Raw genomic sequence first — 22,638 nt, forward strand, 5'->3', positions numbered from 1 at the left:
CGCTGAGTATGACATTAAAGTAACGTGAAGGCTGTCACAGTCAAATGACATAGTGAAATTGATTTTGATGAGATTGAGAGAGGAGCCTTTAACTCGCACTGTTCTTTCATCTTCATCCTTGTCAGCCAAAGTTAGATGCTGAAGGTGGAAGGGAAGATGGGCAATAATTGTGGAAGGGTGAGCTGATGACCGAGAGGAGACCAGGAGGACAGGGTGCTGAAGAGCAGTGGTGGATTCTGTCGAAGTGGGTTGCATGCTGATTTTCAGTGGCAGCTGTACATGCTGACAAAGACCTCTGGAGATGGTGGTACAAATCCAGAGTGATCAGCTGAGTTTTGGTGAAATTTTGCTTTGTACATGTCACCTAGCAGCTCTGTACACAAAACAAAAACAACAAAAAAACGTAGGGACTTTAGTTGTCTCAGCTGTCTGTTTCTTCTGGACACGGTAGTGTTTATATTTACAGTACAGTCAATAACTCGAGTGTAAAGAAGCCTCTTGTGGGCAATGTTCATGTACCTGAGTGCACATTTTGACCCATATTGACCTATGCTTTGTGTTGTTGACTGTGGGTAAGAGCCAGTCCGTGGACAGTGTTCAAATGTGGAATGTGTGACTCTGACACATTATTCTCCCTCACATTTCTTATCGAAACAAACTAACTTGTGTTCACGTCGGGAAAACCAATGGATTATGAAATGTGACAGTATTTTCAAGGCTTGTTTTGTGAGAGAATGTGTAAGATAAGGCAAATGCAACCTGTTTTCCATCTGTTTTTGAAGCAAACATGAGATAGCAGTTATTACTGGCTGGGAAGCTAACCAGCTCAGAGTCTGATCAAAGCTTATCTTTGTCCGTTCTCTCACTAGAAAGTAACAGTCAGGTCCTTTCCTTAGTTTACTTATTCCAAAAAGTTGGTACACTGTGTAAAATGGAAAAGAATGTAATGATTTACAAATCTTATACAGGGAGTGCAGAATTATTAGGCAAGTTGTATTTTTGAGGAATAATTTTATTATTGAACAACAACCATGTTCTCAATGAACCCAAAAAACTCATTAATATCAAAGCTGAATGTTTTTGGAAGTAGTTTTTAGTTTGTTTTTAGTTTTAGCTATTTTAGGGGGATATCTGTGTGTGCAGGTGACTATTACTGTGCATAATTATTAGGCAACTTAACAAAAAACAAATATATACCCATTTCAATTATTTATTTTTACCAGTGAAACCAATATAACATCTCCACATTCACAAATATACATTTCTGACATTCAAAAACAAAACCAAAACAAATCAGCGACCAATATAGCCACCTTTCTTTGCAAGGACACTCAAAAGCCTGCCATCCATGGATTCTGTCAGTGTTTTGATCTGTTCACCATCAACATTGCGTGCAGCAGCAACCACAGCCTCCCAGACACTGTTCAGAGAGGTGTACTGTTTTCCCTCCTTGTAAATCTCACATTTGATGATGGACCACAGGTTCTCAATGGGGTTCAGATCAGGTGAACAAGGAGGCCATGTCATTAGTTTTTCTTCTTTTATACCCTTTCTTGCCAGCCACGCTGTGGAGTACTTGGACGCGTGTGATGGAGCATTGTCCTGCATGAAAATCATGTTTTTCTTGAAGGATGCAGACTTCTTCCTGTACCACTGCTTGAAGAAGGTGTCTTCCAGAAACTGGCAGTAGGACTGGGAGTTGAGCTTGACTCCATCCTCAACCCGAAAAGGCCCCACAAGCTCATCTTTGATGATACCAGCCCAAACCAATACTCCACCTCCACCTTGCTGGCGTCTGAGTCGGACTGGAGCTCTCTGCCCTTTACCAATCCAGCCACGGGCCCATCCATCTGGCCCATCAAGACTCACTCTCATTTCATCAGTCCATAAAACCTTAGAAAAATCAGTCTTGAGATATTTCTTGGCCCAGTCTTGACGTTTCAGCTTGTGTGTCTTGTTCAGTGGTGGTCGTCTTTCAGCCTTTCTTACCTTGGCCATGTCTCTGAGTATTGCACACCTTGTGCTTTTGGGCACTCCAGTGATGTTGCAGCTCTGAAATATGGCCAAACTGGTGGCAAGTGGCATCTTGGCAGCTGCACGCTTGACTTTTCTCAGTTCATGGGCAGTTATTTTGCGCCTTGGTTTTTCCACACGCTTCTTGCGACCCTCTTGATTATTTTGAATGAAACGCTTGATTGTTCGATGATCACGCTTCAGAAGCTTTGCAATTTTAAGACTGCTGCATCCCTCTGCAAGATATCTCACTATTTTTGACTTTTCTGAGCCTGTCAAGTCCTTCTTTTGACCCATTTTGCCAAAAGAAAGGAAGTTGCCTAATAATTATGCACACCTGATATAGGGTGTTGATGTCATTAGACCACACCCCTTCTCATTACAGAGATGCACATCACCTAATATGCTTAATTGGTAGTAGGCTTTCGAGCCTATACAGCTTGGAGTAAGACAACATGCATGAAGAGGATGATGTGGACAAAATACTCATTTGCCTAATAATTCTGCACTCCCTGTAAACCCATTTTTATTTACAATATAAAAAACAGATCAGATGTTTTAAGAACCAGCAGAAAGAACCAATACTGAAAATCACTATTGGATGTTTGTGATCTTTGGGAACTCAGATGACACCGCATTAAAAGCAGATGTGATTCTGTCATGGAAATCACTAAATTGGCTCTGGAACACTTTGAGACAAAGCTTAAAATAGACTGAAGCAAAGTGGAAAGAAGTTCTGTGGTCAACAAGCAATATTTCAAAACTATTTTTGGAAAAAAATTGACTCTGACAATTCAGTTGCCCGTGGAATTGTCGGCTTACACATCTGGAAAAGCACCATCAGTGCTCAAATGCTGAAAAGACTATGCCAAACGATGTATTTGCATCCATTACAGCAGCTTGACTTCATAGTAGAAGACTCCAGGTGCTAAACTGGTTTGCCTGCAGTTGGTTTGTACAAGTGTTACAGACTGGTGGTAACCCTTTTAGCAGTGCCTCATCAGGGGATGTTTTTGGGGATATTGAGTACTTTGTACCTAAACCAAAGTACTACACTACTTTGGTACTAAGGTTTAAAAAAGAGAAAGAAAGGAATATTTATTTTTTAATAGGCCCGATTATATTCTTGGTGTGGAGTCTTTTTAGGAATGTAGCAACACTGATGATGCAGTAATCAAAACTCTTTTTACTAATTTCTTCTTCCTTCTTTTTCTTTCTTACAGGTGGAGCGAGAAATAGCTATTCTGAAGCTCATAGAACACCCACATGTTTTAAAGCTACACGATGTCTACGAAAATAAAAAATACTTGTAAGTATCACCAGCTGACTTTGGTCCACTTTTGATGTGTGTGAAATATACAAAATCATAATTGTAATGCAAACACAATAAAAGACTGGAAATTTGTGTCACAACCTTTGTGACTATGAGATATTCTTACAGTCAGCTGCTGTTTTGGACACGTGAACAGTCGTTAAAATGCCACAAATCATTGTGGTGGTCTGCAGAGCAGTTGTGATTGGTGTATTATGATTGCAGGCCAACAACTACAGCCTTAGAGGGATAGATGCTCCATTAGTATTGGCATGAAGCATTTAATTTAGTTGTGCACGCTAGGGGACTGCTAATAGGGAGAGGAAGCCTTCGTAATGTAAACACCATGACGTGCTTATCAGAGGCAACACCATGGCATTAAGAAACATTAGCCATGAAGAGCCTGCTGCAGCAGCTGCACATACACACACAAACACACGCATGCACACTCGTGCAGGCACTCGTACATTTATCAGCTTACTTTAGCAGTGGTGAGTGACAGCCCCATCAGTTGTTCATAGTAGACCTCTTGATCTATAGAGGACTGTTTGTCAACTAAATTCAATTAGTTTTCATTTTTAGCTTACAAAGTAAATAGGATTGGACATGCAGTGCTGTACGTGTCATCTTTTAAGATGATAGGAACTGCAAAATATTATGATTCATCCTATAATTGGATTATTAAAATCACATTTTGTGCGCATTGCTTCATGACTTCTGACAGACGGTCACTAGTAGCATCACAAAAGACAAATTGATTTACATTTGCACCACGAGTGACTTGAATACACTCTGAGCTTTGCACAAGTGATGTAATTTTTCTCTTAATATGTTTTAGATTCTTAGTGTGATATCACCACTTGACAGCGAGTAATTGATAGACATACAGCATGTTTGGAGCTTGCAGGCCCAGAGCTTGAAATACTTATTATTCTGCTGGCACAAGCTGTTTAAACTGGTGTTGTGGGTGTGTACAAGAGGTGATAGAGAATTTAAAGGAGCCTGAGAGGAATTTTGGTAAAAGAAACAAACTATATCGGAGAAATTCTTCAAGTAGCCTCAACTAGGAAATGCAAAATTTCTTGCAAATCAGATAGTGTATGATTTTTTTTAAAGCCTAAAATGTATTGATCTTATTAAGTTTGTTTTTGTGAATCCTTAAACAATCAGTCAAGGAGTGCAAGATTTACTGTTTTTGTAAGAAATTTACATACACTTATCACGGGCATGAATGTCATGGTATTATTATTTTCAGTGATTTCTTTGAACTGTTGTGGAATGATTGTACAGCATACATTTTTAATGACTTTAAAAAACAAGAATTTGGTCCACAAGTTAGAAAATATTTATTCTCTCCACACAGGGACAAAAGTATAAATACAGGGTCAAATATTTGCACACACCCCCACTAAGGTTTGGTTAAAAGACCCTTAGCAAATCGCACCTTAATCAGATGTTTTTGGTAGTCATCAACAAGCTTCTAGCATAATTCTGGCTGGATATTTGACCACTCTTCTTTATAGAATTGGTAGAGTTCATTTAAAGTGCTTGGTTTCCTGGCACAGACCTGCCTTTTAAGAACAGTCCATAAATTTTCAGTAAGGTTGAAGTCTGGGCTTTGAGAAAGCTATTCCAGAAGCTTAACGCTAGCTTGCTTTATTCATTCCAAAACCAGTTTTGATGTGTCTGAGTTTCCACCATCTAGCTCTCAAACTCTAATTTATTTATAAGGTAAAAACAAAAAAACCCAACTTATATTGACCAAATTGCTGTACCACAGATTTGATAAAAGTAAATAGGCAAAGAGAAGAGAAATAAGTAAACGTATGCTAGCAGGTGCTAAACATATACAGTCATGGCTGAAAAAAAGCATAGGAGACACAATGAGTAAATCAGACAAACTCAAATTCCAATGAATAATAATAAGTTTTAGGTTTAGTTTTAAAATACTCAGAGGAAGGAGCAGACTTCACTGTGAGGGAAATGCTGTTCTACGTTGCTAAGACTCCTCTGATTTAAAATCCAGAGTAGCAGGCAGTCAGAAGCATGCGATCAGCTGACTGGAGGAAACAAGAAGTCAAGTAGCTGTGTAGATGTAAAAAGGAGGCTGGCCAAGAAGAGCTTTACAGACAACTTTACAGAGCAAGATCAGAGGATCTTGAAATCACTTCTAAACTTCACTGGCAATAAGTGAAGAATAGCTTAAACAGATTAATATGATTTCTTTTTGAGGTGCCTTTGAGCAGCCTAGCAGCAGTATTTTGGGCTGAGGTGAATCAGAGGAGGAAAAAAGCTATTTTTAACCATTGAGTTAATTTGCTTATCTTAAAGCCAGATTCAAATATCACACCAAGATTTTTGACCAAAGAAGAAGTTGTAAGAACAGGTTGGGACCTAAGACGGAACCCTGAGGTACCCCACAATAAAGTGTAGCTGTGGAAGAAGAATTGTTTCCAAAGCTGGCAGAGAATGGTCTATTTTTGAACCAGTGTAGTGCCAGCACAGAAGTGCAGGCATTGTAGGGGATGTTGTAAGCAATGGCATCGCAGAGATTAAAGAGGACTAGGAACAGGTATTTTCTTGATATGAAGCTGAAAAAAATTCCCTAATTGTTCTATCAATTTTGAGCAATCTACTAGTATCACTCATAGCAAAACAGTCCCATAACATGATGCTACCACTACCATGCTTGACAGCTGATATACTTTTGTTAGGTTTGAAGGCCCCACCTTTACTCCTCTAAACATACTGCTTGTCATTGTGGTCAAACAGCTCGTTTTTTGTTTTGTTTGACAATAAAATTTAGATTTAGAACTTATATATATATATAGTTCTAGAAATTTAGAACTTTAGAACTGAAGAATCTTCTTGGATAAGAGGTAAAACATCTTCAAGAAACTTCAAGAAAAAGTTCAGTCGCTTTCTTTCCAAGCTCCTTAGACCAGAGGTTCCCAAAGTGTGGGGCCCGCCCCCTAGGGGGGGGCGCAGAGCCATTGCAGGGGGGCCCGGTATGAAAAGAAAAAAAAAAAAAAGAGCACTTGGACACTGTGGACAGGTTTTTGACGGGTTCCCACATAAACGCAAAGCAGGAGAAGAAGCATCAAATATGTTTCCAAAACAACTTCCTTCCAAGCCAAAGACTAGAAAATATGGTGAAGCATATCTTCCCTTTGGCTTCACCTGCACAAGTGCCAAGGTAGGTCTCCCCTGCAAAATTAGTTTCCCTGCGTCGGGAGCAGCGCTGGGCTCTCCAAATCACGGACAAACCGTATCCCACATTCTTGATTTTTAGTTCACAAACACTTCTTGTAATAACTACTCCTGACATTTTGGACATGTTAGCTCTTTATGCAGTAAAGTTACAGTGGGATACAAATAATATCAGGCTGATCCTGCTGTAATTTGTTCCCCCTGTTCAAATCACGGACAAACAGTATCCCACAGCTGTTTTTGTTTTTGAAACCATTTTGCATAGACAGACATTTTTTGAAAAATGTATTGATAGCAATGTTGAATATTATTAGGAAAAAAAACAACTACACGTAAAATAATTACACCGTGACGCCGCTGCCTTTCTAAATGCAGGGACAGTAACTGCGTGTGTATGTAAGCGTGTAAAACCTGAAGATAGTCAGATTAACAGTATTTTGTCTCTATCTGCCATTCTGCAATTCATCTCATGTAAACAATAACGTGGCGCACAGCGTGACGTGAAAAGAGGCACATACCTTTGACGTTGCGTGACGAACTCTGTAATCCTCGTCCACACGTAAACGCAAAAAAGGAGTTTTAAATAATCTCCGTTTTCGGTGAATCGCAACGCCGTTTACGTGTTGACGAAAAGCCCAAACGCAGAGAACCAGCTGCGTTTTCAAAAATACCCGTGTAGGTGTGGACGTAGCGTAAAAGAGTTAGTAGTATATTTTATTACTACCTGTAATTTATTGCCGTTTACTTGTATTTGCTTAATTGTTTACTAAATGTTTGAGGTGTGAAATAAACCGCAATGGAGTTTGTAAACAAAATATGGGTGTGTGTGTTTGGAGGATGTGTTTGTGCGGGGGGGTGTTAGGTGGTGGGGGGCGCGAACATTTTTCTTGTAAAAAAGGGGGGCCTGGCAAAAAACGTTTGGGAACCACTGCCTTAGACTAACATGACCTGGATGACTGAGAACCTACACAGCCATATTTGACAATAAATCTTTTTTCCGGAAGACATTTTTCTTGTACATGTGGGCAGCTGCTAATTTTGGTCGAGCCCGGAGGTGTGGATTTTGGGACAGAGGCTTTTATCTTGGTTAGCACGCTCACAGTCTATGGCTATGTAAAACTCTGGTCACCGTGTGACACTGTTGTTTCCAGTTCTTGGCAGGCTTGAGCCTTGGGGGTTCCTCGGTTGTTTCTGAACATCCTAACCAGTTTCCTCTCATCTGAGGTTGACAGTTTAGGGCTTCCAGACAAGTACAAGTTATTCAGTTGTGACACTTCTGAATAACTTGTACTTGCATACAATTGTTTGAACTGTAGATCTTGGAATCTACAGTTGTTTCCAAATAGCTCCAAGAGACCTTCCCAACTTGTGTAAGTCTACAGTTCTTTTGGTCTTCGCTGAATGCTTCTGACCACAACTGTATGTCTATAAGAGTTAATAGTAGTAGTAGAATTTTCCTAAACCTTGAATACTTTAGCTTAGATATAATATTAAATCTGAAAGGGAAATCCTGATTCTTGCATCATAATAAAGCAATTTTTTCAGAGACAAATACAAATTTAAAACAGAATAATCGGAGGAATTACAGCAGTAACAAAAATGTATCTTTTTTAGGGTAAACTCAGTGGAGCATCCTGCCTAAACGCCAGTATTTTAAGTCACAGACCAGAAAACTTACCTCATAGGGAAATTATATTTGTAGCCGTCCTTATTCTGCATGCAATATGTATTTGTTTTTGTAATTTGTGCTCACTCACTTGTTTGGACTGGTTGTTATTTTTGCCAAAGCTGCCGAGGCTTTTCCAACAAAGGTTTTGCCTTTGGACTGAGGGCTGCTTAATGAGCACGTGCGCTGTCGCTAGTTACAGTTTGAGACGCCATATGTTAATAAAATGAAAGAGATCCATGTGCACCCTAATATCCAGAAGGGGAGAGACAGAATATTTTACTATCAGTCTGGATTTCACTTTGTCCTAGTGAAGATGGAGTGAGTTTGAGTACAGGATATATGAGCAGTTGAGATCGGAGCAGGGCCAGGGCGCTGCTTGCTTTCAATCCACAGACACAGCTGCAGGCATGGGTCAGTGAAGATTCATCTCCTCCCTCTCCCCTTGGAGCTGCAGAGCATGGCCACACAGTCAGGATGACAGAATGCTTGGCCACACAGACTGAAAGGCCACCTGACGAAGGGCCGCATGAAATGATGAAGTGATGCAAGGAGGTTGTGTGTGTGTGTGTGTGTGTGTGTGTGTGTGTGTGTGTGTGCGCGCGCTATGAAACTAAGTAGATGCACAATAGATCGCCAAAGAATTATAAAAAAAGATTGATCAGCATGATATAGTTTTTCAAAGATATAGATTTGAAAGGTTGTTAGTCTTTAATCTATGTGCTTAGAGGGAACTATCTTCCTGCCATTGCTCCATTTCTCAGAAACCTTAGAGGTCCAAGGTTTTTCTTTTCATTAGGGCTTTGTAAGGGGACTTTGTGCAGGTATTTGTTCTTGCCTCTTCAAGTTTTTTCTTTCTTTCTGGGTGCATGTATGAGAGTTTCTCCTCATCTACTCTCTTCATTTTGTCCTTATTTCTTTGGCCAGTTTCACTGTCTCCTCTCTGTTTTTCAGGTACCTCGTGCTAGAACATGTGTCTGGTGGTGAACTGTTCGACTACTTGGTGAAGAAAGGCAGGTTAACACCTAAAGAGGCCAGGAAATTTTTCAGACAAATCATGTCTGCCTTGGATTTTTGCCACAGTCATTCCATATGGTAAGTGACATCCTCATGAAAAATTTCCTGTCATAGCTGCTGCTACTGTGGAGGGTGTAAAGGGTTGGATTGCACTTATGGAACAGGAGCTAATAAAGATACTGAATGAAACAGTCCAATGTTTTTTTCATTGATACTATTCATTTAGATGCTCATCAGTGTTTTTGACATTCGGAAAACAAATATAGTTTTGACGTAAATGAAGGAAACTCATATTCTCAAATATGCATTGATAAAATAAATGCTTCAATATTTGAGATGTAAGAAAAAATATTGAATTTAAAATTGTAATAAGCTTAGCTGTCCTCTGCACACATACAAATAGGACTGTAATACAAGAACGTTGTGAAAACCACAGACTAGATGTAATATTTGAGATACTTGGAGTTAAAACCATAAGAGGCACATTCATTATGTGGAATCCATAAAAAACATCAGTTACATTTAAAAAATGTATAAAACTATCATACCCAGGAGGCGTAACAAAGTCAATTTGGTTGTCATACAACATTGAACAAATAATGAGTTCCCCAGTAATGACTTCTGGAAAGATGCAGACTTTTCCTAAAGTGAATCTATAATCTAAATTTCAGTCAGTTTATTCAGATCTTTGGAGTGCTGTTTAGTTTTCTTACCAATGATTCATTATGGAGATTACAGAATGGAAAAAAAACCCCTTAATATTGCTTATTTTGCGCTTTTGTGCTTGTGAGTATCGCTGACACGTGGCAAAGAGAATCTCAGACACATATCTGAATCTATATGCATTCTTTTCAAACAAAATCAAAAGGAAATATGAGTTTGTTTATCGTGAAGCAGATAAGCCATGACAAATAATGAAAAAGATGTGGCGATAACTTGAAAAGTTGAAAATGTGCTTCGGTGAGAAGCAGAAGGGACATTTTTTCTCAGTAACATGATAAATTAGGCCTGTGCAAAGGTCTCAGATCACTGTTCAGGTGTCTCTATTTATTTCTGCAAACCTGCGAGGTTAGGCAGAGTGAAGGCAAGAGTAGAAATCCTCTTATCAGGAAGGAGGACAAACATAGACATACACAAACTGTGGAATAGTAAAAGCACACCCTGTGGAAGAATAAACGTCAGAACTGGATGACCGTACCTGCTGTAGTGTGTGTGCTCATTTCTCTTCTTCTTGATATGAAATGTTTTCATAGTGAACCCATCTATATTTTATATTCTGCGTCTTTTGGAAGATTATTTTTGCACGACAGTAAACCTGTTCTAAACATAATTTCCATAACGTGCTCCAAAGTGACACATTTTGTTTGACTTCGGGGGGTAATTTAACTGTTTACCAGCTCATAGGCTAGAGGCAATCATATAGAACTCAGAAGTCAAATATGTCAGCAGGAGACTGATTTAGGAACCTCATTTGTTTGTATGTGTTTGTTTCTCGTTTTCTATGTGTGTGTGTGTGTGTGTGTGTGTATATAGGGTGTGTCATGTGGAGATTATACATAGTGAACATTTGTTTTCCTAAGCAGGGCAGTGTGTTTGTTTCTGGTGTTTCAGAGTGTATTCTTTCATTCTGTTTTATCAGCCTCTTCTTACATGGCAGAGCACCAGGACCATAGAGCTGAATAATATCAAATGCATTTATTTTTACCTTGTCGAGGAGTTAAAACTGTAAATTTCCAGCTACTTGCCAGAAGCTGCAAAAGGAAATTGCAAGATTGAACGTAGAGACAATATATAGTCCTACATTCAGCTACTTGAAATTTATAAATACTTTGTGTATTATTTCCTAAATCAAATAACAGCTGGGTCTGTTAATGTAAAACTAAAATTAACAGGATGAGTTTAATTACATAATCTAGTAACATAACACACATAACAGTAAATTCACGCAAGTGAAAAATGTTAAAAATTCTTAATGACGGGTTAATTTGATGAGACATGGAGAATTGGAGAGGGGACCCAAATGCAGGACGTCAGAGGCAGACAGATTACACAAAAAGGGAGCAGTTTATTTAGGCTGAACTAAAAGTCCAAAAAACACAAAAGTCTACAAGGAAAAATCAAACGCTATCCATATACTGGCAGGGAACACACAGGGGATATAACCACACAGCTCCGCAAAGTACCAAAGAAAGGCAGGTGAAGAACAGAGTGAATACACACAGAAGGTTGATTAGGGAGGAGACACAGGAAGGTAACAATTAGGAAATCAAGGGAAGACAGACAGGAAGTAAAACTGACATACAATTTGTCAGAAAACAAGTCTTCTTATACCTAAATAATAAAAACTTCAATGCAATTATGAGACAGGGAAATACAAAGGGACTAGAGGAGACGGAGGCAGGACTAAGACAACAATCTGTAAGTCCTGAAAACCGGAAAACCTATAAAATGAACTTGTCCCTAGAAAAACAAAGTCAACACACAGTAGAATAAGAAGGAATTAAAATGGTATTCTAAACTCCAAGTACTAGCACATAAAACCTAACCAGGAACTCAGACTTGAACATGTTCAATCAAAGTTTGAAACAAAAATAAAGAAAAAGAACGCTTCACACTGAATAAAGATGAAGATAGGAAGTCTAACCAGTCAGCCAGAACATCAAAAAAAGAGAGAATGGAAAGGGAGAAAAAGAGAATAGCCACACCATAAACCAGAATGGAAAACTCAGAGAGCAGACTAAAACATAATACAAAAGGACAAATGGGAAGGAAAATGGTACAAAAATACAAGGGAGCAAATTCCCTCAAATTCAAAAGTTATGAGAACAAAACTCAAAATCCTGTGGCAAAAGACCATCACATTCATATTATTGAATTATTGTACCTGTGTACCTGAGGCCAATCATGAAGTACAGTAGACAAACCTGCTGCTACAGAACAGAACTAAAAAATAATAGAACTGGAGTCATGTTTGTTTTAGTAAATGTGCTGATTGTTTTCACAAGTTAAAAATTCCTGCATATTTATCTACCTGCATATTTGCCAAAGTATGCATATAAAAGTTCTTTGTAACCAAGACTATTCACTCTGCTTTTGTTATGTGTGTCAACTGAGTCAACATGGCGAGTCAGATTTCACTTCAGCAAAATTAATGTTTGAATAAACAGTCGAGCGTAGCGAAGGTGCTGTACAAAACGTAGGGCAAAGACTAGATCAGGGTCCGTGTTTACTTGCAGAAGTAACAATCAAAATGTGCTCATTATCCAGCACATTATGATTTTGTTTCCTTGCTGATCACACTGTGATAGTCATCACTGGCAGGGGCTTTAGATTTAAAGTAGGAGATCATCATAAAATCCTAGCACAGCCATGGCCAGGCCATGGCCATTGCATTTTTCACTGGCACTATAACTGTTTCCAGTTATAGCCAGTCAACTCATGATGATAATGTATGCCCATCATAACTTTTGTGCCAAGGCTATGTGGCTGAAAGTGCTACAAAGAGTCGTGGAGGCTTTTCTATTTCTCCGTGCACAGTAGAGTATTATACTGATGAAAGAGTCGACTCTAAGCCAGTGAAAAACAGCATTCAATACTCCTTTTAACCTGGAGCGTAGTTGTGAATGGCTCCAATGTAGATTAGTATAATGTTGCACAGTTAATTAAGAGGAAAAATTAAGCTAATTTGTCATGGAATTATACAGTGCAATTCCTATGATTAGATATAATTTGTATTTTACTGCATAGTTTATAAAGGACCCTGTTCCAGTATGACTGTTGTTATTTACTTATTTGTATGTTTGTTTGTTTTTAAAAATGAGAGCTGTTGTGCACAAGCTGCTGCTTTCTTCAGACTAACTTTACACTTGAATTATCTTTAGATGATGCAGTCACCTTTATTTTATTGTCTGAACCATCAACTGATGCTGATGCATTGAAACTGGAACACTTGGAGGGGTGAACCCTCCCCCCACAACATAATTGTTGCACAAACAAAAATAGAACAAAACTGTTCCACCTTAGGAAGGAATAAAAACTAGAAGCCTTTTATCATTCCATGTAAATACATTTCTGATAATGGCTGTGAGAACAGATTAGATCAATTAGGAGGAAGCATCTGGAGCTGACGTTAAGTGCATGCACATAGATAGATTATCAGAGCTCCTTTGGGCAGTTTTACCTCTCCTTCCCTGTTTTACTTTGTTGCTGTCTCACTGTCTTAGCTCCTCAAATCCCCTCACTAACACTCTCAGAAAATGATGCCTTGTAAATCTGTCATGAGGAGGATTATTTGGGAGTGTTGCTACACCGACTCGCCCTCCTCCCAACCTCAATTAGGGCCAAACAGACAGGCAGACGCAGCCCTTCTCACCTCCCTTCCATTCTCACTAATGAGATCCCAGCATCCCCTCAATAAAAAAGCATTTCTGCAATCATTCCTTCCATTTTGACTTGTCTGCACAGGAGACCTACGCAGGCCATTAGAAGTGCCCCTTTTTTCTCTGTGACTCACCGTGCAGAGTGGGGGTAAACACATGCTCCTCAACCTTTCTTTTCTCCCATTTTCACTTCTTCACATTTCCTCATGCTTCCGTTTTCCACCCACGTCTTATCCCCAAATAAAATCTCTTCAGCTTGATGGATGTAAGGCTTGAAATAAATGAAATAATGTAGGGGAAAACGGGGGTTTTATGACTCAGTGTTTTCTCTGCCTGATTCAGATTGCTCTCTGATTCAGAGTAGTCTTTTTTTAGAGAGAGAAGGGGACAAAGTGAAGCACACGGGGTTAGCTGCCAAGGGAGATGAGGCAAAGATAGGTACAGCTGGGGTAAAAACCGATGTGCGAAAATAATCTTCATTGGAAGAAATGCATAATAGATGCTGCAGCAGTGAGAGAAAAGCATAAATATAGATCTAGTGTCAAACTAGCTTCCTATCCCCCCTTTCCTTCTCATTAAGACATGCCTTGTATTTGTTATTTGTCTTCTGATGCGAGATGTGCAAACCTGTGACTCACACAGAGATGGACTGACTGGCAGACTGGTTAGAGCACAGATCAGAGCACAGCGCGCCTATGATAATGACATTTTACTGATCTTTGTAAAAAATTTGTCTTTCACTTCCTCCTGTAGGGACATCAGAGGTCAACTATAGAGCAGCACTTCTAGAGTTGCAGTTTGTTGCTCAATGTCACAGCAACAGTGTAACAGTGTTTCAAAGATGTCATAAAACTTTGAAAAATGTACTTCTTCATTTACGAGTCACAGTAACATGATTTTGTTAGTCTTCAACAAAACACACAGTATATGCTATTTGTTTTTTCTATGGTTTTTATATAAACACATATTAATGCATTTAATTGTAGTGTCAAAATTGGATGCACTTGTTTAAATTACAGTTTAGCTTTCTATGATGAACCCAGTTCACAATGTCTCCATTCTTATATTTGCAGCTGCCCGCCCCTCCCTGAGCCTGGTTCTGCTGGAGGTTTCTTCCTGTTAAAAGGGAGTTTTTCCTTCCCACTGCCACCAAAGTGCTTGCTCATAGGGGGTCATATGATTGTTGGGTTTTTTTCTGCAGGTATTATTGTAGGGTCTACCTTACAATATAAAGCACCTTGAGGCGACTGTTGTTGTGATTTGGCGCTGTATAAATAAAATTGAATTGAATTGAATGATGGATATTGCATTTTTTGTTTTTCAAAAATACCCAGGACTTAAGCTGCCCTTTTCCTCTAGTATGGGTAATGTCCTTCTCCATAAAAAGAATTAATCAAACAACCACAATGAGTCAAAGACATGAAAAATGTCTTTCTTTTCATTCCTTTTCTTGGACACATTTGTGAAGGCTTTGAATGAATCTCCTGAGAACTTGCAAAAGTTAGAGACAAAACTAAAACTCCTTGGTTTTTGTTCCTTGAACACACTGGTTCGCATCAGGATTAATATTGTCTCACTTTTCTTTAGTATGGAGAGTGTAATGGATGTGAAGATCTTATCTTTTCTCTTCTACTTGTGACACACCTAGTGATTTTTCACTTGTCGTACATGCATTGTCAGGCTCCCCCTTTATCTGCATGGACACATTCAAAGCTGTCTACAGATGAGAATAAAAGACTATTTCACCCTAACCAAAGTAGTCTTTCCACTTGTGTGGTGTGGAACTCTTTCCCCCTTTCACCAAGGAAGCTTCCGTTTATGTGCTCACACATATTAACGCAGTCTTTCCTTTTCCTATTCCTGATAATATGATGTGCACATTATTGCTGCCACCTACATGTGCACAAACAAATGCTTGGTCCAGAAGTCACATTAAACCCACACAGTAGCATAATCACGCATATCATCCACATCCACCTTTTTCCCTCACTTTGTCTCTCCCACACTTTGTCATTAGCCGCTGTATATCTCCCTTCCAGAGGGAGAACCAACCACATGCATGAATGGAGATGTATTTGGAGCACATATCTCAAGTCCCGCTGATAACATAGTGACATAGTGGAAAAACAGTGGTAGATATATGGACTGTTAATTATTGCTCCAATTCATTTGTAAAGTATAGAATAGGTCATTCTGAAAGAGCATCCTCAGCCATGCCCAATGCCCTTTTGCAGTAAAACAAATGCATCTGTTCCACAATTTAGAAGACTGATTCCTTTAACAGTGTTCCACTGCTTCACCAAGTTTTGTGAAATATGTCTTGGTAGTTTTTGCAGACTCAGTGTGAAGACAAACAAAGACAGAAATGATCACATACCTTGATAAGCTCTCATCAGGGCACAAAAGTGCATGGCTCATGCATGATTTTACACCATTTAAAGCCTGGCTAGCTGTCTTTTACTTATGTTAATTAATTAATTATGTTCAACAAGTAGGGCCATCAATATCTCCATTTCTCTGCTGTTTGTGGCTTTGCTGATATTTGTTAGAGAGCTGTCCATGATGATAGTCTGGCTACCTGCTTACCTGCCTGTAGAAAGCCTGTGCCATATACCCTGTCATTACAGCTGATGGCTCCTACAAACACAGACCTTTTTTTTCTCTTTCTCTTCTTGTCTTTGTGTTTGTCTGATATTTTCTTCTCCTGCAGTGCCACTTACTGTTGAAGTGTAACTTTGTGAGAGGAGAGAAATTGATGTTGAGAGGAGGTGGAATGGAAAAATGGAAATGGGATGGGTGAAATGGTTATGGAAAATCAAGCAGGAGGAAGGAAAATGAAAGTAGTGGGTTGGTTTATGGTCCTCGATTTGGAGGGAATGGGCTAGTGGTTGTGAGGGGATGATTGTTCAAAGAAAGGTAAAATAAATTAGGCTGTGAAATAGGAAAACAAAATAAGATCAAGTGTAGGAAAACAAAAACAACAGTTTAAAGACATGACATGCTGTTAGATGACCAGATAAGAGATGATGTTGAAGCGTCCCGAGCAGTCAAATTTCGTACAAGGCATGGATAAACACTTTAAAGGAGTTTTACACTTGCACGGCACCATGGATTAGATGGCTGGTGTTACTCTAGGTTTTTAAATATCTATGCCACTCTTTCACTCCACTGCTTTTCTGGCAGCTTGTCTGTTTATTCTGCCTTGAAGGTCCGTTGCTCATCCTATCATCCCTAGTCAAACTCCTCTGGATTAAGAGCAAACGCTGAGTTGCACACACAGATTTGGCACAATAAGCAAACAGTTTGTTTATTGCTGTTCTGGCTGTCATTGTAATCCCACTTTTAGTAACTAGATTATATGCAACAATGCATTAATGCCCCTTTGTTGCTCAAAACCCCCATAAGACTAGATAGAACTGCAGGAGATGACACAAGGGGTGCACTAGGAGACACTCACAGGCAGGTCTTGCTTCTTGATACTGATCCAGTTTAAATTAAAGTCTTGTGACAGGTAATTACTTAAATGTGTACAGCATCTGTGTAAAGATTTTGGCAGCTGCCCAAGTGAACTTTTTAATGTCACTCAAATAGAAGATCAAATGAGTCTTAAAACAATGTGTGGGCTTCAACTCTGGCACTTAAATGTATCATGTGGACTTTTACTTTAAAATTATGTCAACATTTCTTCAGTCCTTGTATTTCCGTCCTGATTGACAGAGTTTTGAAAGCATGTGAAAATGGTCCATGACAAAAAAAAAATATTTTCAAACAGTATTCAGATCATATGAAATGCATTGTGTTCAGCTAAGAAATGTGGACAACACTGTAATATATACGCAGTGGGGGAAAATAACTATTTGATCCCCTGCTGAATTTGGAAGTTTGCTCACTTACAAAGAAATGACCACTCTCTCATTGATATTGTAGTTTAATTTTAATGGAGAGAGAGAACGTCAACCAAAAATTCCCCCCAAAAAACACATGTAAATTGATTTACCTTAAGTGAAATAAGCATTTGATCCCCAATCATAACATGGCTTAGCACTTGGTGCAGAAACCCTCAAGCACAGCAGTAAGACGTTTCTTGTTCGCCAGATTTTTACCCACTCCTCTTTACAGAAACTATCTAAATCCTTTAAGTTTCTTGGCTGTGCATACTTAGCAACTTAAAAGTTCAGCTCCCTCAACAGAGTTTCTGTAGGACTGAGATCTGGAGACTGGCTAGGTCACTCCTTAATGTGCTTCTTCTTTAGCTACTCTTTTGTTGGCTTGACGGTATGTTGTGGGTCATTGTCATGCAGAAAGACCCATCCACAACCTAGCTTCAGTGTTCTGGCTGAAAATAAGTACCATAAAGATTAGAGACTGTTCATTTATTTGTAAGTGATCAATATTACAAATTCAGCAGGGGATCAAATAATTATTTCCCCCTGTCTACTGTCATTCACTCAGTCTGGACAGATAGCGCATTTCACTATAAAAGCATCATCGTTTTTTTTAATCTTTATCAAATAAATTTTAAAATATTTAAATACTTTGACTTTGATGAAGGCTCTAAATGATTTCTTGTGCTATTAAGCAGTGTGTAGCTGATGCAAACGTAACTATTTTTTCACTTGTTTAAGCTGCAATGCAACTACATTGCTAAAAAAAATTTAAAAATGCATTTTTATCTTTCTCATCCCTCATTGCTCTGAATACATAATTAACTCCACTGGCTAATGAAGGATTTTGCTTAGCACATTCAAGTCAGCAGTCAGAGTTGTCCTCTTTTTCTAATTCCATACAATATTAGCCTAAAGCTTTCTCTAAGTGAATGTGCTTGCTCTCTCTCTAATTGGGTCACCAGAAGCCTAAAAAAGTTTGAGAGGAAAACAGAAAGGTAGAAAGAGGAGAACGACACAAGGGTGCGCCGAAGGCTAAATGGGTGCATTTTGATTCTCAACAGCGGTTTAAAACCCCACTCTGTGTACTGTATTGTACCAGGATAACTGTAGTACCTCATGAAAATTCAAAAACAGGTGAGTCATTTTCCTGGCATGTTAATAGGTCAAAAAGATGCATTTGATCCATTAGTGTTAGTTGTAAGTGTTCTCGTGGCTCCAATTAGAGCCACATTTCTTGGTGTGAGCAGGCCTAATGAAAAGCGACATTAAAACATGGTATATGTCAAATGTGTCAGCATGGGAAAAGTATATTTTCATTGAGCTCCAAACTAGTCATAAAACTGCTCATCACCATAAACGTGTCTGAGAAATTATAGTGATGTGAGCCCCAAGAGGACAGAGCCATTACAACCTCTTGTAAAACACAACATATCAGCAAAATATGTGCAAATGATCACAGGCAATTAGGCGTACGCTGTTCGGTTACAAGAATCATGTCCAACAGCCCCTTGGGGTAAAAACCTCGCTCAGATAACATGTAGAATCTGTAGACAAACACATATCCCCTTTAAATTACAAGGAATCATCATCAGAGCATAGTGCATAGTGAACTGACAGGCCTGTGTTACAGGCAAAGGCAAGACTGCATGGAAATGATGGATGACAGTACTAAACTTTAAATTATGCACCCCCCTGTGGCATTTTTATTTTTCTATTCTGTTCTTTTCAAATGATCCATTTAAGCATAGCAGCAGTTATACAGTTCTCATAGACCTTTGCAAAAACTATATGCATCCATGGCATCTAGTGTATTCTTTCTTTCTGTCTTTGATTCCTCAAGCAAGCCAGTGGTATAAACTACTCAATCCCATTGCAACTGTTGAATTTGTTTAACAGCCTCCACCCTTGCTTGACATACACAATATCCCTACTGTGAGGTGTGCTGTGTGAGCAGGATTACAGTAGCAAAGTGCAGTCTAATGTGACAGAGAGGCAGTTTAATGTCCCATTATAGATACCAGGGTCTTGACAACCAATAAAGCATTTAGATGCAATTTGTTCCTCTGGTGCGTTCACTGCTTAAATGTGCTGTTGCCTTTTTTCGTGGAACAACCTCTTGAGTGTTGACTGTTTGTTTTACATGTAATAGGCCTGTGACAACGCACTTTCTTTATGCCGTGTTTAGTGCTCTTTAAGAGACAAACTTAATTTTTGTTGTTGCATCCGATGAAGACAGTTCAGAGAAGGAATACTTGCTTTGGTCAGAATTTGTGTTCCAGTGCTGAGTGATTTAACGGTCATAAAAGACATAAAGTTTAAGATTAAACATAATTTCTTGAGCAAGATTAGTCTTTTTTTTAAATTTATGATATCAAAATAACAAAAAAGTTAAGAGCCTGAAGCAAAAATTACAGCACCCTGCATAGTCTGTGCTTACACCTTTTGGAAAGTATCACAGCTTATAAAGGCTTTTTTGGAGCCGCTTCACATGCTATCAGTTTTTATTTGTTAGGTGTGTAGGTGTGGCTCTTTGAGGTTCCTGGGTTGTTTTGCATGCACTGGTCTTTTTAATGTCTATCCAAAGATTTTCAGTGATTTTAGGGAATGTGTGGGCTGTAGCCGAAACTTGAGCTTGCACCTCTAGAGGCTGTGGATTTTGGGGTGTATTTAGGATCACCATGCTGTCTTAGAAGTCATTCTCTTTTCATCTTTAGTGTTTTTCATGATTGTGTGATGTTAGGTTTCAGAACTGGTATTCCTTTTGCTCTTGGCTATTGGCTCTACCATTCTCTTGCTTTGTGAGCTGGTAGGTGGGTAAAGGAACCCTTGATGGATGATTTTTTGGGAAATATGCGATGAGTTTTTGTAAACTCAGCCTTAGCACCCACAGGCTACTTAAGGTCTGAGACCTGATACCTTGCTTTTAAAAAATGTATATAAGCTAATTAATTAATAATCTGAGAGCTGAAATCTTTGGTGCACAAATTTTTTAGGCTTCTCCTTTTTTTGTTCCACTCAAAAATAATAATACAAAAACGACTAATATGACATTAATCTCCCTTAAAATTTACAGTGTTTCATCGTGGTCTTTTAGGTAGGAGACCTTATCCATTATTTCAATATTAATGAATCTTTAACACATTCATAATCAACAGCCACTCTGAACACTTTACAATAATGCTCTGACCTGTTGGGACAGATACACATGCATGCACCTCGGAGATGCACTGTTCAGACACTCTCATATTGGTGCCCCTGGAGCAGTTTCGTAAATGTTTGTTCCTTCCCCATGACAGTGCTAGTTAAAACTCTCAGGCTACTTGCATCACAGTCAAATGATGGTTGTGTGAATTGATGAAAGATTTAGCCTGGGGAGAGCTGTTTTAGATGCTATCTATGTTTTATTTCAATTATAGCTGAGATCACAGAGACTGCCAGCATGATGATAACAAGCCAGCTGACAGTTAATCCCTCAGGACAGGAAACGAGTTTTACAGCAACTGATGTCATCTAAGGTTAAATGTCCATTGTGATGAGGCACTCTTCAAAGGCAGCCACATCCAGCTATTGTTCTATCTCCCCTTTCTATCATTAGACTAGCAGGAAGATGAAAGTCCAGATAACTCTGGGGCTCTCCAATACTCAAGACCTCCTATTAAAGCAAAATGGAAACTAAGGAAGTACATAAAGATTGTAGAAAAGATAGCCGAGTAGGTGTCAGCGTATACACACACATGTACATGTCTGTGCTACTCTCCTCAGCATTGGCAGACATCACAAGAACTGTACAGTATGATGTAATAGAACCCTCAACCCGGGAAGAGATGTTAAACATCCAATAAAATGCTAACGCCACTCCTCTTTGAAGAGCCACTCATCAAAATTGAGATCTTAACCTCCGAGTCAGCATCAGAAAGTTATTTCTCTCAACGGTTCCTTTTAAGTAGGGAGATTATGTCTGCTGGATATTATCCCCCTTGCTGTGTTTAGTGGTACTGAATGGCAGCTAATGAACACCACCTCTGCGGTTGCCTCCCCTTGACGCCCTTTGCTCAGCCAGTTTGCTGGTGGCTGTCTGGGAGATGAGAGGAAGGAGCTGAGGGACAAAGAGAGAAGGAAACAGAAGGAGAAAAGGACACAGCAGGGGGCTGTCACACCTTTTACCAGTGCAGTTACAAGGTGGGAGCCCTTAGTTTTAGCTTGGACAGATCAAAGGAGAGAGGTGTTGCCAAGAGCACGATGGTAGCAGCAATAGCTGGTTACTATTATGTCTTGTTCATGCATGGATCCAAGTGTGGTGCACAGGTGTTTGATATACCGTTCAGGACCCCTTTTGTTTCTCCTCAGTATCACTTGCTTTTATTAAATATGATGAGCTTTTTCACGTTTCATTAACTGCTGCATGTTTCTATCTCATTTTCTTCCAGTCACAGGGATCTAAAGCCAGAGAACCTCTTGCTAGATGAAAAGAACAACATCAGGATAGCAGACTTTGGCATGGCTTCCCTTCAGGTTGGCGATAGTCTGTTGGAAACCAGCTGTGGGTAAGTAGTATCACAAATGTAATGTCTGTATGTACTGAATGACATTAGATATCAGATGTCCCGAGGGAGTAATTAAAAGGTCATACTTAGGTGGAGGTGGAAATGCTGCTATGGAAGAGGAAAACGGGGAGAAGTCAGAGAGACTAAGTGGAGTGAGTGGAGCCATCAGGCTCTCAGCTAGGTGCAGCGTTGTCAAAGTGCCCATTATCGTGCTGTGCTGATCTCTTCAGGAGACACTTTCAGTGTCTATCACCGACTGTGGTATCTGGCGATGAGCGTGGCCAGGGCCGTGGCCACACATTACTGCCCCCGTCTTCTAATATTTCACACTGGGTTTATGATCTAATACTCACAACTGCACCAGGGACATCAATCCCATGACATTAATGAATTTGCTTGCAGGAAGAGTCACTTTTAAAGTGGGACCACACTCGAAAAAGGGCCGAGGTCTCTTTTATTGTGGGAGTGATTTTCTTTAACCCTAAGGTGTGGCGGTCATTGTGCAGGGTCATATTTATCACTAAAAGGCAACACACTTTATGATGACTTTTAAGCACTGGGTTCATAAACTCAGTGACACCATGGATTAACAGAAACATCTCACTGATGC

General features: G+C 39.3%; 1 protein-coding gene across 5 annotated transcripts in view; it reads left to right on the forward strand.

The window, feature by feature from the left end:
• brsk2a (BR serine/threonine kinase 2a) overlaps window positions 1-22,638 on the forward strand; it is a 178,219-nt gene that overhangs the window by 118,528 nt on the left and 37,053 nt on the right. For all 5 annotated transcript variants that reach the window (XM_005471008.4, XM_005471007.4, XM_025909491.1 and 2 more), the window contains 3 exons: window positions 3,237-3,322; window positions 9,156-9,296; window positions 21,912-22,028. In XM_005471008.4, coding sequence (XP_005471065.1) covers window positions 3,237-3,322; window positions 9,156-9,296; window positions 21,912-22,028 — 344 coding nt within the window. The remainder of the gene's footprint in view (window positions 1-3,236; window positions 3,323-9,155; window positions 9,297-21,911; window positions 22,029-22,638) is intronic.

The sequence above is a fragment of the Oreochromis niloticus genome, linkage group LG7, assembly GCF_001858045.2.
Source record: "Oreochromis niloticus isolate F11D_XX linkage group LG7, O_niloticus_UMD_NMBU, whole genome shotgun sequence".
Taxonomy (NCBI): domain Eukaryota; kingdom Metazoa; phylum Chordata; class Actinopteri; order Cichliformes; family Cichlidae; genus Oreochromis; species Oreochromis niloticus.